This window comes from Aulonocara sp. 'chitande type north' Nkhata Bay, linkage group LG6 (assembly GCF_057382095.1).
Source record: "Aulonocara sp. 'chitande type north' Nkhata Bay isolate Kocher_YH1m ecotype deep benthic linkage group LG6, A_spYH_male_GT1.1, whole genome shotgun sequence".
NCBI lineage: Eukaryota > Metazoa > Chordata > Actinopteri > Cichliformes > Cichlidae > Aulonocara > Aulonocara sp. 'chitande type north' Nkhata Bay.
In genome coordinates, this window is record NC_141349.1 from 24,477,149 (window position 1) to 24,501,786 (window position 24,638).

The window sequence follows — 24,638 nt, forward strand, 5'->3', positions numbered from 1 at the left end:
ATGGATCTATGCTTTCAAAGCCTTCATATATATTTCACAGCAGGCAGCATACCTTTCAAATAATCTGCTTCATCCTGCACCTCACGTCCTATATATTTCTTTACCTACTTGCCTTGCTCTGCAGCTTCCTCGTGGCGAGGATTGAAGCAGGACCCTGGACAGCAACAAATCCAAACAAAATCCATACCACAAGAATAAATGCAGGCCGCCTGATGTGTTACTGTCCTGAATAGATAACGTGACAAGCCTGCTAACAAAAGCCCCCACTTTTCCCGATGAGGTTCAAACACAATGTTCTTGTGATTGCAATGAAAAAGTGGTTTACACACTATAGGTATAATGTGCAGAGAGAGTACTTTAAAGAAGGAATGGTTTTCATTTGACAGCTGACAGACTGGATTGGACACGAGGTCAGTAGTTGCCTCTAACCATTGATGATCTGCCCAGTCCCCTCGATGGGAACACGCTTTTGATCTTTGAATTCAGATTTCAAAACACACCGTTTGAAAATCGTCCTGCTGGTGGTGAACTGAATGTGTAGCTTCCACATGAGAGATAAAACAAGATCAGATAAGTCAACTGCACTTTTACTGCATGACAGACATGTTTTCCATAATTAGAAAAGGGATGAACAGAGGAATTAAAACACTTGTTTACAAGGAACGATGACTTCTTCAGGGGTTTAACAATGATTTTACTTTGATTTTGGAATTGGCTTCAGATTTTCCACTCATGCTCAGTATTTTCACAGGATCAATGACTTTGGGGACCTTCAAAGGTTTTTTTTGTTTGTTTGTTTTTAATCCTACCTGAAAATGATTCATATTTTTAAAATTTGAATACAAAAATTTTGCACATTTAATTTTGCAAATTTGCTTGAAACATAACGTGCACATATTTGTTATTATGTACTTTGTCCAAGCAGCAACCTCCAGCGTTGGACTATCCCAGCTGCCACAGGGCAAGAGGAAGGGTGTACTGTGTGCAGGTCACCAATCAATCAGGGCTAACACAAAGAGACAGACAACCAATCACACTCACATGATGAATGATCAATTAGACTAACTTCATGCATTTCTTTCGACTCTGGATGCCAGAGTACTCTCGCGAACACTCACTGAAGTTAGTTATAATTTTGTACTTCTAGTTTCCGTGTCTTTGTTTTTTTGTTGGTTGGTTGTTTTGTTATATTTTTGTATATTTTTGCTTTGATTTGCTTTAATTGATGTCTAAAATTGCCTGAAATTGCCATTTTCTTTATTTAGTGGTGATATGACTGGTATTAGAAATCCAGTACGTTTTCTGTCAAAGGAACCAGGGAAACTATATCATTAGCATAGGGGTTTTGCACATGCCCTGGGGGTCCAGTCCAGTCCCAAAAGGTCACTGTGTCCATTCACCTGAACTGTACTGACATATTTTTACAAGTAAAATTAAGTCATAAGATTTAGTAATAAGAATATTAAATACTCACCTGTTTTTGTAGCAGAAACCAAGCATAATGTTGATGATTAGATTTTTTTTAAATGAAATAACAAAGTAAATTAATTTTCTGCTGGACCATTCTGATGGCATCATTATGGTGAACACTGTTTAACATTCAGATATGCGGTACATTGGTACACCAAAGCAAGCTCCAGTGCTAAGCCATACTCCAGACTCCATCATGTGAGCATGCTGCATTTAGCATAGTGTTCATGAACGTTACAGGATGCTATAAAAGATCCAGAAATCAAAGCCTTACCTGCAATTACTATAAGTACTAACATTGTAGAAGTACTTGTCCTCTGTGACTACTTCAAACGTAAGACAGGAACAGTGGTTTCGACTTTGAGTCCCTCTTCTGCACAATGCATGAAAATTGGCAAGCATTACGATATTAGAAGCTACAGACCTGCAGTCTGGTCTGTGTGCAGACAGAATATTTTGTCTATTTACTACCATTTCCTGGAAAAAAAAAAAAGGCAAAACGGCGACTCGCCCTGCATTTTAAAAATTGTCTACATGCTGTTGCAAAATGCAAACACAGAGGTGTAGCATAGATATTCCAATCACTGTAAACTACATTAATTTAACAGATCTCTGCACGCCCAAATCGGTTCGAGGTCAGTAAGCACAACCAGAATTCATACATAAGGCGCACTCTCGATTTTTGAGAAAATGAAAGGATTTTAAGTGTGCTTTATAGCGTGGAAAATACGTTGTGGAAAAGAATATATCACGATATATATCGTTACCGCGCATGCTTCAAATTATATCACATTAACACATAGTGAGTGAGAAAGGTGACTAGAAAGGAAAAACTCAATGCATCATGGGAATCCCCAGCAGCCTATGTCTATTGCAGCATAACAAAGGGAGGATTCAGGGTCACCTGGTCCAGCCCTAACTATATGCTTTAGCAAAAAGGAAAGTTTTAAGCCTAATCTTAAAAGTAGAGATAGTGTCTGTCTCCCGAATCCAAACTGGAAGCTGGTTCCACAGAAGAGGGGCCTGAAAACTGAAGGCTCTGCCTCCCATTCTACTTTTAAATACTCTAAGAACAACAAGTAGGCCTGGAGTGCGAGAGCAAAGTGCTCTAATAGGGTGATATGGCACTACAAGGTCATTAAGATAAGATAAGGGCTGATTATTTAAGACCTTGAATGTGAGGAGCAGGATTTTGAATTCAATTCTAGATTTAACAGGGAGCCAATGCAGGGAAGCCAATACAGGAGAAATCTGCTCTCTATTTCTAGTCCCTGTCAGGACTCTTGCTGCAGCATTTTGGATAACTGAAGGCTTTTCAGGGAGTTTCTAGGACTTCCCGATAGTAATGAATTACAGTAGTCCAGCCTAGAAGTAATAAATACATGAACTAGTTCAGCGTCAATCTGAGACAGGATATTTCTAATTTTAGAGATGTTGCCCAAATGGAAGAAAGCAGTCCTACATATTTGTTTAATATGTGCATTGACGGACATGTCTTGCTCAGAGAGGGGCAGCCATCTGCTGTGAGCGGTTGTGGTTGAGGGGAAGAATTCTTTGAATTTGATATTTCGGTGTGTTTTGATTAGCTGTAACCTCCCCTGTGTTTCTATGACTAGTTGAGTGTTAGTCTCTTGTCTCTGTGTGTAATTAGTTCAGTTTCTGTTTTCAGTTTTTTGTCTCTTGTACTTTGCCTTTAGTTTTATTTTCAATTGCTCTATTATTTAGATTGAGCTCAGCTGTGTCTTCTTGCACTTATTCAATTTCAAGTCACTTTTATTAATGTAGCGCCAACATCACAACAACGTTTGCCTCCTATGCACTTTATATTGAAAGGTAAAGACCTGACAATAATGCAAAGGAAAGAAAGAAAAGCCCATGTCACAAACTGGAAATGAGAGTGCAGTTGGACCTAAGAGCAGACTCAATCACTTGAAATATTTACAAGATTTATTCATGAGAGGAATCAACTTAAACAGGAGCACGGTCATTAACAGAAACTCTGCACAGGTGACGTGGGAAACCAGGGGGCAGAGAAACAGTCGGGCATGCGGAACACAGGAAGAGCACGGGCTGGAACTTCTGCAACAGAGGAGAGAGGCGTGACTGGACTGGGAAACGAGTGAGAGAAGGCAGAGTGAGAGAGACAAGGCCAACTTTTACAGACAGGTAAGAGAGCGCAGACGGTCATTAGCATCGCAGTGGATTCTTTTGTCACACATTAGGTGATCAGTCAAACAGCTCTATTAAATTTATGGAATTCACATTGAGTATAGATGGATATTAAGAAATATGGCTGGGTATCGTCACTGATTTCTAGAATCGATTCGATTCCGATTCACAAGGTCCCGAATCGATTCGATCCACGATTTGATTTGTTTCGATTCGATTTGAATCAGGGAAATTTTGCCTCAGACAGTCAGAAATATTATAATTCTGATCACTTATCAGTACATATCTATATTTTTATATCTATAAAAAGAAAGCTGACGCTTGCGAGACTTGGTCTGGGTTTTTATAGCAGATGACATTAAAAATATTGTGCAGTCAAAAACGAAGTGAAGCAGAGCAAAGTTACAGAGGTTTGATTAGAGACACAGCTAAGCGTACGTGCCGGCGGGTGAGAAAGCCACATCTCAGTGATTCTGATCCGTCGGGTCCGCGTTTTGTGTTCACGTCTTTGTGCAGAATCCGTGTACCTGCTCTCATTTACTGTTTTAGCGGTTTGGTGGTTGTAGAAATTTTGTGAGGTTTAACCTGAGATTCTGGCGTTTCGGGCAAAATAAATTTCTATTTAAAAATCGATTCAGGTTTTAATGAATCGATATCACGTTATCCAAGCCAGAATCGATTTTAATCGATAAATCGATCATCAAAACCCACCCCTATTAAGAAATATAAAATTTTCACTACTGAATGGACATTAATGATTCAATTCAACCTTAACTATAGCAACAAGTCACATCTGTTGTCTAGAGGCACTTTACATTGGAAGGCAGAGACCCTATACTATTAGAAAATGAATCCCACCAATCAGAGAGCCCACTATGAGCAAACAATCAGCAACAGTGGGAAGGAAAAACTGTTGCAACCTCTGTTAGATCCAGGAAATCTGTTGAGACGCATTAGAGGTTAGGGAACAGATGCAAGTCTTCAGAGCAGTGACAGTGTGACTTTCGTTGTGCATACTTTAACCTGATTGAGTTTTCAGTTTTCTTACTTGTCAAAATGCATCATGAGTAAAAAACAATCCTTGACATGGTAATGAAAGAGTATTCTCAGCAAAGTTGAGTTAAACAAGTTTTAATGGAAGTTTAAGTTAAATCTTTTGATTTTTACTAATTTTGATTACATCAACGTAATTTTATTACATTAACCTAATCAAATAAGGCCAATTTTGATGAAGCTCCTGACCCAGCCCAAGCTCTCTATGAAGACGAGGAAAAACTCCCCGGGGGGCCAGAATGATGGGAAGAAACCTCGGGAAAGCCAATTCAAAGAGAGATCCCCTTTCCTGGGATGGCTGGGGGGGTTACAGGAATTTCAGGATAGCAAAATTTAGAATTGGCCAAAAAAACCCAAAAAACAACCTTTTCCTGTTAAAAAAAACCAAAAAAATGAAAGAAAGACAAAAAAAGAAAGTTAGGTCACGTATCACACTTATATGATAATATATGAAATGTGTGTGTGTGAGAGATGGGTTTATCTGAGCCAGGGGTGACGCTGGAGGTCCCCCAGCGTTGGGCGCTTCTCCGGGACATCGGTTAAACACGCATCCAGGAAATTCCGGCAGTCTGGAAAGAAAGAAAGGAGAGAAAAGATGAAGATGATAGTTCCAGTGATCCAAGCCATCAGTGAATCTTGAAGTGTGATGTTTTCTTACGTGGGGACAGATGCTCGTTGAATTTCAGTTCGTTTTCAATGAACGTCATGATATTAAAGTCCCCCACATGAAGCGCTTCGTACAGCACCACTCCCATTTGCCACACCGTGGTGGGTCCAGGCCTGTATTTTTTGCCCCAGTAACATTCGGGAGGGCTGTGGATAGGTGTACCTAATAAACAGACACAATTACAATTTCTTCTAAAACAAAAGGCACAAATTGCTACATCTGTGAAGAGCAGGAGCTGAATATGTTACCATAGAAGAAGCAGAACTGCGATTGCTCCGTAGCAAAGCAGCTCAGGCCAAAGTCAATGATACGAACTCGAGGCACATCTGAGCCGGTCTCAATCAGAATGTTCTCACTCTTGATGTCCCGGTGAAAGATGTCTTTCTCTTCCAGGTCCTTTGCTGCATCAACCAGTTGCTTCAGAATGACCTGGAAAAGATGAAAAAGACAGTAATGAGTCAACAGGTTGATGCTTCTCTGATACTCTGTGCTTTCAGTGCTGTACAGTCTAAGGCTCTTCCAGTCAACTTACCTTGGCCTTTCCTTCTGGTAAACATCCTCCATTTTCTCTTATGTATTCAAACAGGTCCACCGCGGGGACAGGTCTCTCCTGCACCAGGATCAGCTCTGTGCCAAAGTCAAACCAGTCCAACAGAGACACAGGAGCCGACGTTCCCACTGATCCATCTGCTTCAGCTGCAAGCTTCAGCAAAATGGCCACTTCCACTGAGACTTCCTTCCCGTTTTCATCCTGATATATTACAACAAAGTGGATGATGAGGAACAGATGTTTCACAGGTGAACGCTGCACTCAGTCTAGGAATGTAAAAACAGTTCAAGTGTTGCACACTTACCGTCACTTTGATGGGGATTCTGTTCTTGGGAACGTGTTTGATGGCTACCTAAAAGACACAGAGCATTGGTGAGCATTTCCTCAGTATGACATCATTAAAGGTGTAAAACGGCACCTTTAATGCTCAGCTGACGATATTATCCGTTATCTGCATTACTGCCTGTCTTACTCCCACCATCTGAACACTTACTGGGAAATGATCTGTTATCCTGTAGCCAGCAAACACTGCTCCACAGCCGCCATTTCCTAGATGGTGCTCCTGCACATATCTGGCTTGGTATTCCCCTGAAAAGACCCAAATGTTGTTTTACTACAGCTGTGACACAAATTACTCTCTGCTGTACCCTAAATGTTCATTTTGCTCTTCACCTGAGTATAAAAGCCAAGCTGCTTGCTACTTACGTTGCTGGTCGGCTGCTGGATTTTGGACGACGTTTTTGGTTTTGTCCTTTTTCTTTTTCTTGGGTGACTCTTTGCTGTCTCCCGCAGACTTGTTTCTGCCATTTTTTGTGCACCCCTTTGTGTTTTGACTGCAGTCTGCAGATGTGGAAAACACCAAAAGCACATCAGCGTATTAGATCATACACACAAATATCTCCCAAACACTAATATCTTAAACCGAGCAACCAGCTGTGCACTTAATCTACCCCTCACTCAACTAATTAGCCTACCTTTACCAGTGTCCACGGAGGAAGACGCTTGCTCCCTGTCTCCACTCGTAGGCTCAGCAAGTTTAATCTTCTTCGGTGCACTGGTTGTGCCCGCTCCATCTTGCTGGGCCTTACGCTTCACTGCTTTGACCTGGTGTGTATCTGAGCTGGTGGAAGGAGCAGCCTGCTCAGTGACCCTCCCTCTTTTTACGGGGGTCTTCTTTTCAGGACTGGCCTTTCTTTTAGCCATCCTGCTCTTAGAGTCTATAAACAACAACAACAACACAGTAGTGAAAAAGAGTGCTCGACATCAGGACTGGAAGGATTTTGATGCCATTTTAGGAAGTATTGGTTAAATTATAATAACAAGTTTATCCTTTTGATAAAAAAACAGAGCAACACGAGTCCATACTAGGTCTACTAAGACTTAGATCTTCATGACACTTGTTGATCTGTTTTTACTGCTGAGTCCAAGAATAAACTTGTCACATTATTTTACCAAAAGACAAAGTGCCCCATTAACCTTTCTTTGATTAGACGTGTTGTAATTATGCTATTTTCAGTCAAACATACCCATATGGAAAAGAAATGGTACAAATTTATAAAAGACTTGCATAAGATGTGGCCTACTTCATGCAGTGAATCATATCAGGCTTATATGATTTACTCATGAAAGTGGCCACTTTCTCATTACTTTCATATATTGTTTTAGTAAGTATCCAAAACATACAAGTTTCACACAAGACAGATACAAACTTTATAAGATTTATATATATCTTTTCCATATGGGTAGGATTCAAATGTTTCATTTTATACACAGACTGTCAACATTTTTAGAAAAGTAGATTCTGTTATTTGAGGGATTTTACCCAGATTTGATGTATTTGTTTACTTACTTTGATCTCCTGGATCTTTCTTTTCTCCTGAATTTGTATTTTTTCTCGTTTCCTTTTTCATGTTAATTTTTGAGACCTTGTAAAATGGAAAATGTCACCGTGATGAGGGAATACTTCTTCAAATGTGTGCGCTTGTCTTTCCTAAGCTGTTTAAGCGAGTTCCGTAAGTGAGCTTTCAAAATAAACTCAGGAGTAGGGATGGGTATCGTTTCGGTTTTATCCGATACCGGTGCCAAACCGGTACTTTTGAAACGGTGCCGGTGCTCAAACGGTGCTCAAACCGGTGCTTAAAGAATGGAGAGCACAAAATTGGTCCAAAAACCTCTCATGTTCAGCTGTTTTTTGTAAAAAGATAACAATGTTAGCCTTTTCTGCAGCTATGGGGCATATATGGCATCACTCTTGGCTGGAAGCAGTGCTTAATCAATGGAAAAAACACAAACTTTGTCCTAAACCTCTCATGTTTAACTGTTTTCCACTTTTTCTTTGGTCTTTTTAGCCTTTTTGGCCAGGGTGAAGCGAGTATCTGCCATCAAACAAGAGGACAGCTGCATGTAGCTATGATGATGTTTGCTAGTTCACCTTACATGCATTAATGTAATAACGTGGTTAGCCTACTCAACGTAAATTACACACGAACAACATTAAGCTACTCACGCGGAGAAGAACGGCTGCTGCTGCATCATCATCCGTCATCATTTCTGCTACACTGGCAGGGCTAGGGGCCAGGACTCTCCTCTTCGTGTTTTTGGGGGATGTTGCATAACAGGCAACCCACCCGCAGTAGATGTGCTCGGTGTGAGGTCTCGCAGCAAGCTATCAAATACGGCGCATTTCTCGGCTTTAAAAAAACGCTATGCGTCGCTAGGTGTTTCGTCGGATTCGAGGTGTTACCTCCTTTGACAGTATCACAGTATCAGCTTAAAGCACTTGTTGCAGGCTGCTGAGTTTGCATATATTGCTGTGAAGTACAGCCAGACTTTTGACCGCTTCGCCTTGGACATTTTTAATCTGTAGCTCTGCTCTAAAAGAACGCACGTACCTGGACCCGCCTACTATCCTCGGAAACGTAAAATGATTGGCTAGAAGTTTATCACAGCTCAGGAAAAAAAAGCACCGAAATAAAGCACCGAAATGTGCGCTGCTTTTCGGTCTGGTTACTACCGTTTATGTCAGAACCGGTGCCATCATGGCACCGGACACCGGTACCCATCCCTACTCAGGAGACTATGGCATCAGAACCTTGCCTTTCAGTGACATCACCGACTGCCAGTAAAAGTGCTCCTAAGTAGTTTAAAGAAAAACACTATGGCAGACAAAGCCATAATAATTCATATAATTTAATGAGAAGTCGATATACCTACCTATAAATTTTGTTTTTTAAATTGTGCATTTATTTTTTTATATAGTGTAACTACTGGACCTTATTTCTCTTTTTAAATCTAGAGACAACCACGTTTTTGAGGTTGTATCACCTTTCCCATAGCCATTCATTTGTGTGAATAGCTATGGGTTAACTAGCTATTGGTGTTAATTTACTGATTAACTTATAAAACACATGCTCAACTTACTGAAAAAGTCCCACAGTGGCTTCCATCCTTATGTTGGTTTGTCCAGTTTACGGCAGAACACATCAAACCTGGGGCCCATGTCAGCCCTACTTGCGGCCGTATATTTAAGTGAAGAAATATAAAGCAATTTGGCACTTGAAGAGCCTTTTTTGTTAGCGGGGGATTTATTTATTTTTGAGTCCAATGTTAAAATGCGTTCTTAAAAAAGTTTTAAAAAAAAATTAATATGAAGGTCTAACCCAGGAGTCAGCAACCTTTCTGATGATAAGTGCCATCTAAAATTTCCTTAGAAGTCAACGTGCCATATGATTGCATTAGCAATAAATTTAATAACGCTCTATATCAACAGTTACACACTATATAGACCAACTTTATAGAATTATATTTGTTCGCAGATGTTGGCATAGAGCAGATCAGCTATTTTGAAACAAAAAATACACTTTTTTTTCATCAGTAACAAGAACTCCATAACAGCAAATGAACTGTACAACAGAAAAATATCTCCCAAACACTAATATCTTAAACCGAGCAACCAGCTGTGCACTTAATCTACCCCTCACTCAACTAATTAGCCTACCTTTACCAGTGTCCACGGAGGAAGACGCTTGCTCCCTGTCTTCACTCGTAGGCTCAGCAAGTTTAATCTTCTTCGGTGCACTGGTTGTGCCCGCTCCATCTTGCTGGGCCTTACGCTTCACTGCTTTGACCTGGTGTGTATCTGAGCTGGTGGAAGGAGCAGCCTGCTCAGTGACCCTCCCTCTTTTTACGGGGGTCTTCTTTTCAGGACTGGCCTTTCTTTTAGCCATCCTGCTCTTAGAGTCTATAAACAACAACAACAACAACAACACAGTAGTGAAAAAGAGTGCTCGACATCAGGACTGGAAGGATTTTGATGCCATTTTAGGAAGTATTGGTTAAATTATAATAACAAGTTTATCCTTTTGATAAAAAAACAGAGCAACACGAGTCCATACTAGGTCTACTAAGACTTAGATCTTCATGACACTTGTTGATCTGTTTTTACTGCTGAGTCCAAGAATAAACTTGTCACATTATTTTACCAAAAGACAAAGTGCCCCATTAACCTTTCTTTGATTAGACGTGTTGTAATTATGTTGTTTTCAGTCAAACATACCCATATGGAAAAGAAATGGTACAAATTTATAAAAGACTTGCGTAAGATGTGGCCTACTTCATGCAGTGAATCATATCAGGCTTATATGATTTACTCATGAAAGTGGCCACTTTCTCATTACTTTCATATATTGTTTTAGTAAGTATCCAAAACATACAAGTTTCACACAAGACAGATACAAACTTTATAAGATTTATATATATCTTTTCCATATGGGTAGGATTCAAATGTTTCAGTTTATACACAGACTGTCAACATTTTTAGAAAAGTAGATTCTGTTATTTGAGGGATTTTACCCAGATTTGATGTATTTGTTTACTTACTTTGATCTCCTGGATCTTTCTTATCTCCTGAATTTGTATTTTTTCTCGTTTCCTTTTTCATGTTAATTTTTGAGACCGTTTAAAAGTGAAAATGTCACCGTGATGAGGGAATACTTCTTCAAATGTGTGCGCTTGTCTTTCCTAAGCTGTTTAAGCGAGTTCCGTAAGTTAGCTTTCAAAATAAACTCAGGAGACTATGGCAACAGAACCTTGCCTTTCAGTGACATCACCGACTGCCAGTAAAAGTGTTCCTAAGTAGTTTAAAGAAAAACACTATGGCAGACAAAGCCATAATAATTCATATAATTTAATGAGAAGTCGATATACCTACCTATAAATTTTGTTTTTTAAATTGTGCATTTATTTTTTATATAGTGTAACTACTGGACCTTATTTCTCTTTTTAAATCTAGAGGCAACCACGTTTTTGAGGTTGTATCACCTTTCCCATAGCTATTCATTTGTGTGAATAGCTATGGGTTAACTAGCTATTGGTGTTAATTTACTGATTAACTTATAAAACACATGCTCAACTTACTGAAAAAGTCCCACAGTGGCTTCCATCCTTATGTTGGTTTGTCCAGTTTACGGCAGAACACATCAAACCTGGGGCCCATGTCAGCCCTACTTGCGGCCGTATATTTAGTGAAGAAATATAAAGCAATTTGGCACTTGAAGAGCCTTTTTTGTTAGCGGGGGATTTATTTATTTTTGAGTCCAATGTTAAAATGCGTTCTTAAAAAAGTTTAAAAAAAAAATTAATATGAAGGTCTAACCCAGGAGTCAGCAACCTTTCTGATGATAAGTGCCATCTAAAATTTCCTTAGAAGTCAACGTGCCATATGATTGCATTAGCAATAAATTAAATAACGCTCTATATCAGGGGTGTCAAACTCAAATACACAGTGGGCCAAAATTCAAAACTGGAACAAAGTCGCGGGCTAACAGTAATATTTATTGAAATATATTTATTGCTCCAGATATAAGAATGAATCTTTTCTTATAGACTCAAAAACGTTTTGCTGAAAAACTGAATATGGAACAAGCAAAGCCTAATACTAGACAATATATATATTAGCTGTATAATACCAGTAGGCCAGCTCTGATAGTAATTTGGTATGGCTTCGCGGGCCAAATGTAATTAGTCTGCGGGCCAAATTTGGCCCGCGGGCCAGAGTTTGACACCTATGCTCTATATCAACAGTTACACACTATATAGACCAACTTTATAGAATTATATTTGTTCGCAGATGTTGGCATAGAGCAGATCAGCTATTTTGAAACAAAAAATACACTTTTTTTTTTATCAGTAACAAGAACTCCATAACAGCAAATGAACTGTACAACAGAAAAGTATCTCCCAAACACTAATATCTTAAACCGAGCAACCAGCTGTGCACTTAATCTACCCCTCACTCAACTAATTAGCCTACCTTTACCAGTGTCCACGGAGGAAGACGCTTGCTCCCTGTCTCCATTCGTAGGCTCAGCAAGTTTAATCTTCTTCGGTGCACTGGTTGTGCCCGCTCCATCTTGCTGGGCCTTACGCTTCACTGCTTTGACCTGGTGTGTATCTGAGCTGGTGGAAGGAGCAGCCTGCTCAGTGACCCTCCCTCTTTTTACGGGGGTCTTCTTTTCAGGACTGGCCTTTCTTTTAGCCATCCTGCTCTTAGAGTCTATAAACAACAACAACAACACAGTAGTGAAAAAGAGTGCTCGACATCAGGACTGGAAGGATTTTGATGCCATTTTAGGAAGTATTGGTTAAATTATAATAACAAGTTTATCCTTTTGATAAAAAAACAGAGCAACACGAGTCCATACTAGGTCTACTAAGACTTAGATCTTCATGACACTTGTTGATCTGTTTTTACTGCTGAGTCCAAGAATAAACTAATAATAAAGATTTGAAATAAAGATTTAAATAAAGAAATAAAGATTTCAACTAATTCTTCTTCAGTCATATGGGTATACACACTATATAGACCACCTTTATAGAATTATATTTTTTTCGCAGATGTTGGCATAGAACAGATCAGCTATTTTGAAAAAAAAAAAAAGACACTTTTTATTAAGAACAAGAACTCCATAACAGCAAATGAACTGTACAACGGAAAATGCAAATGCCATTTATGGTCTCCTCAAAACAATGATAAGAGAAACAGGTCTCCGAGTGTCCAGCATGCAGACGGCTACCTGAGGACACTCTTCGTGTGAGAGAAAATCTGCTCACAGGGATATGTAGAGCCAAATACTGTCAATAAGGCCTCTGCAATGTTCTGAAGACAGTTAAACTTGTCAGGTAGTGATGTCCAGCAGGTGAAAATGCAAGCTCCATGAACAGGCACACCTATGGATTCCAGCTGTGTTCGTAGTTCTGCAAACTTTGACCCCCACAGAGTCAACCTTTTCAGTTCAGTCAGCTGCATTTCAATGTCATCTGTGTCCAGCCAGATTCCATACCCAAATCCACTTGCTCATTAAAGCTTTCTGGTTTGATCATAAAAGAAAACATTGGTCCATACACCTAAAAGCCCCGATAACGCATTGTGAATTCTGCTCGAGTCTACGGATGTATCCGTGTATTTCCGCGGTGCTGATGCTGCGCTGAGCGGAGAGCTCCTGAAGCCCTTGAAGTGTCGGAATGTGGAAATTTCAACATCGCTTGAAAAAACTACCAGCTAGCAAAGTCCCTCTCACTGGTAGGCTACGTTATTTTTAGCCAACTACAAGTTGAATCTGGTACATGGGGTTGTTAGTTTAGATACCGTCATTAAGAAGCAGTACAACTAATGTGTCTATGCGAGTTAATTTGCGATGTGCTCCGCTGGCACGGCCATTAATTTTTTAATACACCTTCTCAGATTAATTCACTGGGTGTCGTGCCATCAGTTAACCCTTCGCGTGCCAGCTGCGTGGCAGGAGTGCCCAGGATTGCAAATTCCCCTCTTGTCATCTAAAACGATTGCCTATTATTGTCACAAGGGGGCGCTTTGATGCAGTCTTGCTGCGTTACGACCTTGCGTCTTGTGCGCAGGAAGCATTGGCTGTCTCTTCCTATGAGAGCTTCGCAATAATGGCGGTCAAGTGTTTTTTCAACAAAGTATGCAGTGCTGCAAACTAGATAATGAGACCAAATTGTTTTTGTTTTTTTTTACATATCAATGCTAATAAGCTACTCTTTTATTAGGCCCCGAACTCTGACCACAAAGGGAATAACGTGTGTCGAGTTACTTGTGTTGGAGTTATTTGTCCCGGTGAGTCACTCGCTTTCGTTAGCTACCTGTTAAGTTTAGACAATGTATTTTTCCCGCCGATTAAGCTCAGAAACATTTGAAAAAAAATAAACAAAACACCAATACAATCGGGAACTGTGAGAATGTAGTGTGTTGTTTTACTTATCTTGTTGTTCCTTACAGTAAGTACTAGGGGTGCAACGATACACAAAATTCACGGTTCGGTTCGGTTCGATACTTTGGTGTCACGGTTCGATATTTTTTCGATACAAAAAAAATGTTCATGCCTTTTTAATTTGTCATTTATTAAAATTATAAATATATATTTTAACTCAAAAGTACAGTTTTTAAATTTAACCCTAACCCTTGTGCGCGTTTTTTATTTTGACAGCGAATGCGCACCTGCGGACCACTTATGTGCAGCCCTGGTTATATAGTTCGTCATATTGCAGCCACAGAAATTCTTTTGTCCATGAAACCATGAAGCTGCACTTTCTTTTTGCCTTGTAGTCTGATTTGTCATAACTTCTCCGTTTTGTGGTAAGCTTTTCTTTGGCTGTCACTTCTTCACCCTGACCTGTCTTATTTGGCTCAGAAGAAATGAAATATATATCCTCCTGCTTTTACACACGCACTCACATAAGCTCAGCGATTCTCTGCGCGATCAACCTCTCACATGTTTAAGCTTGCTGCGGGAGATTTCACTTGTCATGTTTGCATAGTGAGCTAACGATTAATAAGACGATGTCAGAGGAATTGGTGCACAAATTTTCATCACTCACAGATCAGTGCTGTCGCTCTCTATACACAGTTTGCGCGATTGCAAAGTGAAAGCAAAAAAACAAGCGCAAATTCAAACGCGATTTCAATATGTCACATATTGACAGTGGCTCACCGATGCCAATGACATAATTACCCAGCTACATTTCTGAAAGAATGCAAAAGCATTGACATATATTTTTCTTCCTACAATAGCCCGACGGGCAGGGAAGAGATAGATTTTGGTAGCCCGACTGAAAAAAATCGCTAGCCCCAGGACGTCGGGCTAGCGATATTGCGAGCCCTGTATCTGATTGAGGAATCACTCATCTTTGGAAAAGAGAGTTTATTACAGAGAAATGTCTCTTTCCAAAATAAAAGCTATACTATCCGCTTCTTCCGGGCTATATTCTCAGCAGCATAAGGAGAATCATGTGCTAACAGCTGTCTAAATGACTCGGCTAAAGTTAGTAGCATGCTTGTTGTTTTTGTCTTTGCACTAGGATGATGTCGGCGTAAATGTGCAGTCATATTCGTTGTGTTCCCACTAGTGATTTCAGGTTAATCTCGTTGAAATGACCTTAACGCCACAACACGGCAAATCTCCGTTAACGAGCTACCGCCGATCGCCCCGTGCATGGGGCTAGACGGCCAACACGTTAACGAGCTAACTGCGCTAACACACTAGCTCCCACCCATGTAATTGAGCATTGCACGGCACATCCAACATACTGTTTTACTTTAGTCCATGACTCGCTTACCTTCAGGGTCATACGTCACATGAAAACCAAAATAATTCCAAACGCCAGATCTGGAGAGCTTAACTTCTGTCTTGCTAGCTTGCCCTGTGCTCTTCCTTCTGACTATGCTGTCTGTGTTGAGCACTCAGTGGATCTGCGCTCGACAGTGCAGCCTAGGCGGAGTAGTCGAACGCAGATTCACTGAGCGCTCAACACAGACAGCATCGTCAGAAGGAAAGTTGATAAAATAAATTACAAATGTTGTATTGTTCGATACATATGCGTACCGAACCGAAAGCACTGTATCGAACGGTTCAATATCGATACGAATATCGTTGCGCCCCTAGTAAGTACAATAAGTGTTTAATGTTCTAAGCTACAGATGGTACTGCCGATGCTAGGTGTGATGCTATAGCTGCTATGTGCGGTTACTCAGGACTCAGGGAGGGGCGGCCCTCTGCTGCTACCGGTTGGTGTGAGAGAAGGAAAACGGGATAAAGACATGCTGTGGAAGAGAGACAGAGATTAATAACAGGTACGATTCAATGCAGAGAGGTCTATTAACTAGGGTTTTGCGATAGAAACGATATACGATAGAGATTTTGACTATACCGCTCTATCACGATAGCGAATGTTGATGATGTCATCAAGCTGCGCCTGTTTTGGTCGAAAGCATCGCAGTGGCTACAACCATTATCATCTGCAAATTATGCTCACAGTCATAGCAAAGAGATGAAGCACTTTTGAAATATGGGGAAAGCCAAAAACTGCGCTTCCTCCACTTCCGTAACATTGATACATTAATGTTGAATTCTCTCGCAGCTGCTCTATTCCCATGTTGTTGCAGTATATTAATAACTAACCTCGTATTGTGGATGAATAATCTCAGTTGTTCTCCTGACTGAAGTTTGCCCCGTGTATAGCAGCATCCTGCTATGCGATTGCATTTGTCCCTGACCACCAGAATCCCTCACGTTAACCTTTATTAACACTTAAGTTGGCTTTATTAAACATTAGATCTCTAGCTGGGAAAACATTTTTAATTAATGATTTAATCACTGAGCACAGCCTTGATTTTATGTTTTTAACTGAAACTTGGTTGGACCAAAGTAACAGTGGAGCTGTTCTCATCGAGACGACCCCTCCTAACTACAGTTTTATCAGTGAGGTCAGGGCGAGCAGGAGAGGAGGAGGGGTTGCTGTCTTATTTAATGAATCATTTCAATGTAAGCAGCTATCTCCTGGAAGTTTTCAGTCTTTTGAATATGTGGCTTTACAGCTGAAGGCCCCATCCAAAGTTGTGTTTCTTAATGTTTACAGGCCTCCCAAATACTGCACAGACTTTTTTAATGACCTCAGTGAACTGCTGTCTGTGATCTGTGTTGATTTTGACTGTGTAATTATTGCTGGGGATTTTAACATTCATGTGGACAACCCTCAGGACAAAGGGACTAAAGACCTGAGTAACACTCTGGGCAACTTTGGGCTGACTCAGCATGTAACAGAGGCCACACATAATAGAGGACACACTCTTGACCTACTGATCTCCAAGAGCCTGAGCATTTCAAAGGTTACTGTGTCTGATGTGGGCCTGTCTGATCATTACTGTGTTTTCTTTGAAAGTAAAATCTCAGCCCACACAAATATATCAACAACAGTGATCACAAAACGGTGTATAACTGAACACAGTAGTGCAATTTTTAACCAGGTCTTCCCATTAACACCTGACCTGTCCAGAGGGTCAGTCAATGAGCTCGTCAATAGCTTCAATGCTAACATGTTAAATGTAATGGACACTATTGCTCCCATTAAGGTGAAGGTTATCTCTGGAAGGAAAAAGTCTCCCTGGAGAAACTCCACACTGGTGAAAAATGAAAAAAGAGAGTGTAGGAAAGCTGAGCGCAGATGGAGAAAAACAAACCTCCAGGTTCATTATGACATTTATAAAGAGAAACTTCACAATTATAATTTACAACTGAGGAATGCAAGGAGGTCCTACTTCTCTGACATCATCACTAAAAACAGCCATAATGCTCGGGTCTTATTTTCTACAGTTGACAGGCTAACAAACCCCCCTGTGTCAGTGGCAGCTGAACTTCATTCGACCATGGCCTGCAATGACTTTGCCAAATTCTTCACTGAAAAAATCCAAAAAATTAGACAAGCAATTGGTACATCAACAGCAGATCCAGGATATGTACTGTGTCCACCAAAAAACTGTTTAAACACCATGAAACAGTTTCAACCTATTAACAGCAAAGACCTGGAGGACATCTTAGGTCAACTGAACTCCTCCTCCTGCTGTTTAGATGTCCTGCCAACAAGTTTTTTCAAAAAGGTCTCAAAGACTTTAGAGTCAGACCTGTTACAGATCGTCAACTTTTCTTTATTATCAGGTGTGTTTCCAGAATCACTAAAAACTGCTGTAATCAAACCTATACTGAAAAAGGACAATCTTGACAAGACACAAATGAACAACTACAGGCCGATCTCAAATCTCCCGTTTTTAAGTAAGATCATTGAAAAAGCAGTTTCTCAACAGCTCAGTTACTTCTTAAAACAGAATAATTGCTACGATGCCTTCCAGTCAGGTTTTAGACAGAACCACAGCACTGAAACCGCTCTGACCAAAGTGTTTAATGACATATGTCTGAATACAGACAGTGGAAAAATGTCAGTCCTAGTTTTACTGGATCTCAGTGCAGCATTTGATACAGTTGACCACAACATATTACTCAAACGACTGGAGAACTGGACAGGTCTTTCAGGAACTGTACTAAACTGGTTCAAAACATACGTAGAAAACAGGAAATACTTTGTATCAATAGGTAACTTCACATCTGAGCAGACAAGTATCACATGTGGAGTTCCCCAAGGTTCCATCTTGGGACCCCTTCTGTTTAACATCTACATGCTCCCACTGGCACAGATTATAAACAACAACAAAATAAACTATCACAGCTATGCAGATGACACACAAATATATATCACAATGTCACCAGGAGACCGAGGCCCTGTACAGGCTCTTGGTAAATGCATTGAGGAAATCAATGACTGGTTGTGCCACAATTTTCTCCAGCTAAACAAAAACAAAACTGAGGTAATAGTCTTTGGCGCCAAAGAAAAACGATTACAGGTCACCAGAGAACTTCAATCTATACATCTAAAAACCACAAACCAGGCGAGAAATTTGGGTGTAGTGATGGATGCAGACCTAAACTTAGAAAAACACATTAAGACAATAACAAAGTCAGCTTACTATCACCTCAAGAATATATCAAGGATAAAAGATCTGATGTCTCAACAGGACCTGGAAAAACTAGTCCATGCATTCATCTTTAGTAGGCTTGATTACTGTAACAGCATCTTTACAGGTCTACCTAAAAAAATCAGTCAGACAACTACAGCTCATTCAGAACTCTGCTGCTCGAGTCCTCACTAAGACCAAAAAAGTGGACCACATCAGTCCAGCTCTGAGGTCCTTACACTGGCTGCCTGTCCGTCAGAGGATAGACTTTAAAGTTCTGATGCTGGCCTATAAAGCTCTGAATGGTTTAGGACCAAAATACATCAATGACCTCCTGACCCAGTATGAACCATCCAGATCCCTCAGGTCATCTGGATCCGGTCTTTTATCAGTTCCCAGAGTCAGAACCAGACACGGAGAAGCTGCATTCAGCTTTTATGCTCCTTATATCTGGAACAAACTCCCAGAAAGCCTCAGATCAGCTGAAACACTCAGTTTATTTAAATCCAGGTTGAAGACTCACCTGTTCTCAGCTGCATTTGAATAAAGCACCAAATCCACACTTTAAGCTTAAATGTCAAAACTTACATTTAACTACTGATTTTATCTACTGTTCTGATTTTATCTGTTTTGATTTTATATACTGTTGTTTGTTTGTTTGTTTGTTTGTTTGTTTGTTTGTTTGTTTGTTAATTAGTTAGTTTATTTGCTTGTTTTAATCAATTTTAAATCATGCTTTTTATTTGTTCTTGTTTCTAATGTCTCTGTAAAGCACTTTGAATCACCTTGTTGTTGAATTGTGCTATACAAATAAACTTGCCTTGCCTTGCCTTTATCGAGTGGGAAAAAAAGTTGGCGTTCATCCTCCAGCTTCACTGTGCTAATGTTATGCTAACATAGCTGTGTGGCTAGGAATCGCGTAGCACAACATTATATTCCAGGTAGTCCAACTTCAGTAACCATACAAACACCACTGCTGTTTAGTTTTCTGTCTTCATTTATGTCGGAAGTGGTAGCAGAGCTGTACGTTTTAGTTAGTTTCAAAAATCTCTCAGTCAGAACATGGTATGTCATGTTTAGGTGGAAAGTAGCGAGCTTAACGTCCTGCTAACTTCTAACTCCGTTAAATTTAATAACTTCTGTTTTCATGGATGCCTGGATGTTAAACTTAATTGTTACACCTGGTAAAGCAGCAACGATGATGATTTTATTAAAGATTAAAGAATTTAGACCGTTTTTAACTCTGTGTTCGTTTGACTTTGGGACCTGAAATGGACGGCATTTTGGACCCAGAGTATTCCGCGAAGCTCCTACTACGGCAGCCATAATTCTCTGACAATCCATCAAGCAGTGCGGCTTACCAAAGTTGTACTAAAACATTTTTTAAGATGAAGCTCCTTTGAAAGCGTTTAAAGAAGAGGCAGACTCAGATCTCTTGAACAGGAAAAATCCTCAAGAATGCATTTTTTTTTGCCTCCAACACAGCATTCATATTTAAATTATTTTAGTTTAGTTTAGTCCAATGATAATCAGATTCAGTGAGACACTCACAAGAACAGATCTCTATTTGATGCAGCTATTGTGGTTGTTTGTCGGTGCTAATTGTGTTGACAACCTTTTGGGTAAGAGCATATTCTAATCATTAAAGTAAATCCCAGAAAACAGGAGCAGATAACAACAGAGTTCTTCAACTAAATCTTGGAAACCAGGCGTCCACAGAAAGCATTATTCAGCACCCAGTATGAGGCTCTAAAGAGCTTGTTGTGAGGAGGTAATAAGTGTTATATTCAAAAGGCACAGAGGAAATGGAAGATCTCAAGACATGAGGGACACAGCACCCTAATTACTTTCCAGCAGCCAGTTTCAGGGAAGATTGTAAGAATAAAACCTGGTACACCTGGTTTGGTACACTCTGGAGAGCACCAAAAATGTCTCTTTCTTTCTTTCTTTCTTTCTTTCTTTCTTTCTTTCTTTCTTTCTTTCTTTCTTTCTTTCTTTCTTTCTTTCTTTCTTTCTTATGTATATATCAGTACAAATAACAAGTAGCATAATTGTGAGAGACACACTTCGTTGCACCAAAAGCTCCAAAAGGAGCTGTAAAAATTAATTAACCAAATGTGCATGAAGCATTACTGTGCAGCAGTGTTGTGAGTGTGAAGAACAATGCTTTCTCATCTTGCTGTCATCGTTGTTTGAAGGTTTTACAGATCAGATAAAAATCTCTCTCTCCTCCAGTTTTGATCAAGATGTCTCTGTAACCACTGGGGTTGAAATCTTATTCTGTGTTTGGACATAGAAAATATGTTAAGACTGAAGCTAGTGATTTATGTTTATAAAATTTGGTTCAGTGCATGAAGATCATTTCTATGTAATGTGTTGGCCCAGCTGTTAAATAAGCATCTGGATTTGGAACAATTTTATACAAAATCCTTTATCATAATTCAATTTAAAAAATATAAACAGTGGATGTCAAGTGGTGAAAAGCTTTTACTTTTTAATAGTCATTCCAGCTCACAGCTTGACTGCATCATGTCATGCTGTAGCAGATCGATCAGAAAGCGGCTTTAGTCTCTGCTGCCCTCTAGTGCTCAGAATGGTTTCTCCAGACCGTGACTGAGAATAGTTGACAGCACTGATGGGTGAGTGCAGTATATTTTATTTCATTTTATTTTCATTGAATTCATAGTTACCATGTACAAAAGGGAACACAAATTCTTTGGTGGATATTTGACGGGATTTGCAATCTTTGTCTTGAAAATGTACGCTGAAGCCTTTTGCCCATCCGAAGCCTTGCACTCATCAGATTTTCTAAAAGTGGGGAAAAAAACAAAACAAATGCAAGCAGCCTTATCCCAATACCTTTGCAATAGGCAAAAATGTCCTCCCTCTTGACCCAGCATGGTATCTGGATCTAGATTATGCCAAGAAACTGTGTGCCAGTTTGTCTTGTTTCAAATTCTTATTTTCTTTGGACATAACACATTCTTGTTTATCTCCACCACCTCCTTTAAACCCACTGATTTTACACAACTGAAATTTCAGATGCATGCTGTCATTGTTTGTGTAGCAGCAGTCGCAAACTTTTTCATGACTCCATATCTCTGAATGCTCTTTCTCTGCAGATCCATTTTCAAATTCCATAGTGCATTATGCTGACATTGAATTTACCATAAATATATATTCAAAAGAAACAAATGATTTGGATATGAATATTATAGATACGTTTGTTTTTTAGTTAAAAGCTAAACATATTGGTGGCAGTAATATATTCTCTGTGTTTTGATTAGATGCATATTTGTAACAACCTAATCAAAGGCTGTTGGTACTCCCACAAACACATTTTAAGACCAGAGGAGATCTTTTAGAGTTGTAGCCCCCAGGTTGTGGAATTCTTTGCCTTCATTGCATTTATTCTTTTAAACATCAGCTTAAGACTCATTTATTTAGACTGGCTTTTAACTAGATTTTTGCTGTATCTTCGATTGTGCTGTTTTGTGTATATCTGTTTTATATTATTGTGAAGCACTTTGTGGTTCTTATCCTGTGAAGAGTGTAATTACTTTACTGCAAGTATTGTAATTTACTGTGGTGTTCTGGGTAAGCAAAGCAGGCTGTGCTTGTCCTGTGAAATCGAAAAATAGATATAATTTAAAATCTACCAAAGCAAACATGATCTCTTTCTCTGTGTGCATCTCTCTCTGTTGCCTGTTTGCAACCACCCAGTAAATTAGTTCCATCTTGTGGCCACAGTTGAATATTGTCTTCAGGAGCAGGTTTCTATGGTCACTGTCTCTGGCATTGTCATTTCTTTATGGGTGTGTCTGTTTCACATTAACCAAGGCTTGAGTTGAGCAAGGTGAGGGGCCACCAGCTGATCCTGGTTATTTGCACATGCACATTTTGGATAAACATCTGGACTTCAATGGAAATTTGACAGGAAATCAGAGTGGTAGCTGAGCTGCTGCTGGCTCTGTTTTCACTGCTCTGAGATCAGTTGTCATCTGTGTGTTATTGCACACATGCACAGATATGTGTAGCATTAGCAAGTAACTGAGAATAATGTGATTTATCATCCTAAGAAAAAAAGTTTTCTCTTACTAACCACCTTGGCTAACATGTGTGATGCTTTGTTTTTTGTTTTTTTGTTTATGAAAGGGTCTGATGGTTGTCTTTGGAAAAGGTGGAATTTAAAAAAAAAAACCCAGGAAGGTTTATTTTTCTTATCAACAAAGACACACAAAAAATAAGGAAAGGTTGTTTTTTATTGTTACCCAGTCTAATAATGAAAAAGTTTTTAAAATCTCATGGATTAAATGTGCAGTTTATATAGGTGGGAAGTAATGAAGAATAAATACTTGAGTACAGGAACGAAGTATAAATACTGTACTTAAGTAGAATTTTCAGATATCTGTACTTTACTTGAGTATTTATTTTTCTGACAACTTTTTACTTTTACTTCCTACAGTTTAACACAAATATCTGTATTTTCTGCTTCTTACATTTTCATTACTTTAGGTTTAGCACTATCATTAATGGCGTTTGTGCGGGTTAAAGTGTGCCGAGGCGAGTGCGGCTGTCTGTATGTTGTAGACAGCATCTAACTAGCGCTACAGAAGAGGAATGAGCATAAAGGCAGTGATGTTTCTACACAACATAACGTTTCTATCAGCTCGAAAAATAATCAGCGAACACACAAACTGTTCCTGTGCAGTTTGTGGCAGTGTGTTGCTAGCTAAAGCTCCATGGAGGGAAAAAAGTGTGAGCTAACTTCACTCAGGGATGGAGAAAGGCGTAAGAAAAGAGGAGAGAAAAAGGAGAGGTTGGATTTAAAGGTAATGGTAGAATTGTCTTTCAGGAAGCTACTTTTTACTTTCTTAATTTGATTGATTTCAGAGACTGTACTTTCTGACGATTTCTTGAGTATTGGGTGTTTTTTAACACAACGTGCAAAATGTCTGTACTTTTGTCACCTTTGGTAGTTTATCTGCTTTCTAGGCCACCTCTACAGCATAAACTTGTAAAATAAGACATCATATTTCAGCTTCACAACCACATCTTTAGTGTGTGCATCTCTTGGTTGTATGTTCGTTTTACCGTTTATGGTTTATGGAGCAACATCCCCATCTAGTGGCTTTAATAGTGAAGTGCATGTGGTGTTTTATGGGATAGAAGGGGATTAATGAAAAAAACAAAACACACCATACAGCATAATAACAGCAGGCACAGCCAGACCAGCTTCAGGGATTTTGGCCCATGTTGACATGATAGAATAACACATTTGTTGCAGATTTGTAGGCTGCACATCTGTAATCTAAATTTCCTATTCCAGTACATCTCAAAGATGCTTTATTGGACTGATATCTGGTGACCGACAAGCCTATTTGAGTACAGACAGCTCATTTTCTTGTTTATAAACAGTTTGAGAGCTTCTGAGCTTTGTGACATGACGTGTTCCCATGTTAGATACAGCCATCAGAGGATCGGTACACTGTGTCCATGGAGGGATGGGCACAGTCAGCAACAATTCTCAGGTAGGCTGTGGAATTTAAACAGTGCTCCGGCACGGTTGCCCCTCCGTTGGTCTTCCTTGGTCTCTTGTGCGCTGAGGGTCTCTGGATGTCTGGGGCTTGGATCTCCTCCATACCTGCTTCATGCCCTGGAGGACGGGGCTGTGGCTCCCCACACCCTCTAGCAGATCATTACATGAAGGAACCTTTTAAAAACCAGCGCGTCCATGCTCACAGGTGTACACACAGGTGCTCACACACACAAACTACACCCTTTTTGGCTCCTACCTCAAAGCACACTGTGCGCTGTCCATCCAACGTGTGGCACAATAATATTCAATATTTAGTATTCACATAGATCAT

At 39.7% G+C, this 24,638-nt stretch overlaps 1 protein-coding gene across 3 annotated transcripts; it reads right to left on the minus strand.

Moving 5' to 3' along the window:
* Positions 1–3,399: 3,399 nt before the first annotated feature.
* LOC147327847 (serine/threonine-protein kinase pim-2-like) lies at positions 3,400–15,687 on the minus strand. Of its 3 annotated transcripts, XM_086295740.1 has the most exons (11): positions 15,543–15,686; positions 12,220–12,462; positions 9,907–10,149; positions 6,884–7,126; positions 6,615–6,749; positions 6,403–6,497; positions 6,214–6,261; positions 5,892–6,110; positions 5,608–5,788; positions 5,351–5,521; positions 3,400–5,261 (listed from the first exon to the last, which is right to left on the minus strand). In XM_086295740.1, exons 2-11 carry the CDS (start codon positions 12,446–12,448, stop codon positions 5,170–5,172), a joined length of 1,656 nt encoding a protein of 551 aa, XP_086151866.1. In that variant the 5' UTR covers positions 12,449–12,462; positions 15,543–15,686; the 3' UTR covers positions 3,400–5,169. The 3 variants fall into 3 exon arrangements, with proteins under 3 accessions (XP_086151866.1, XP_086151868.1, XP_086151867.1); XM_086295742.1 differs by lacking the exon at positions 6,884–7,126 and having other exon boundaries at positions 15,543–15,687; XM_086295741.1 differs by lacking the exons at positions 12,220–12,462; positions 15,543–15,686 and adding an exon at positions 10,788–10,952.
* Positions 15,688–24,638: the final 8,951 nt, after the last annotated feature.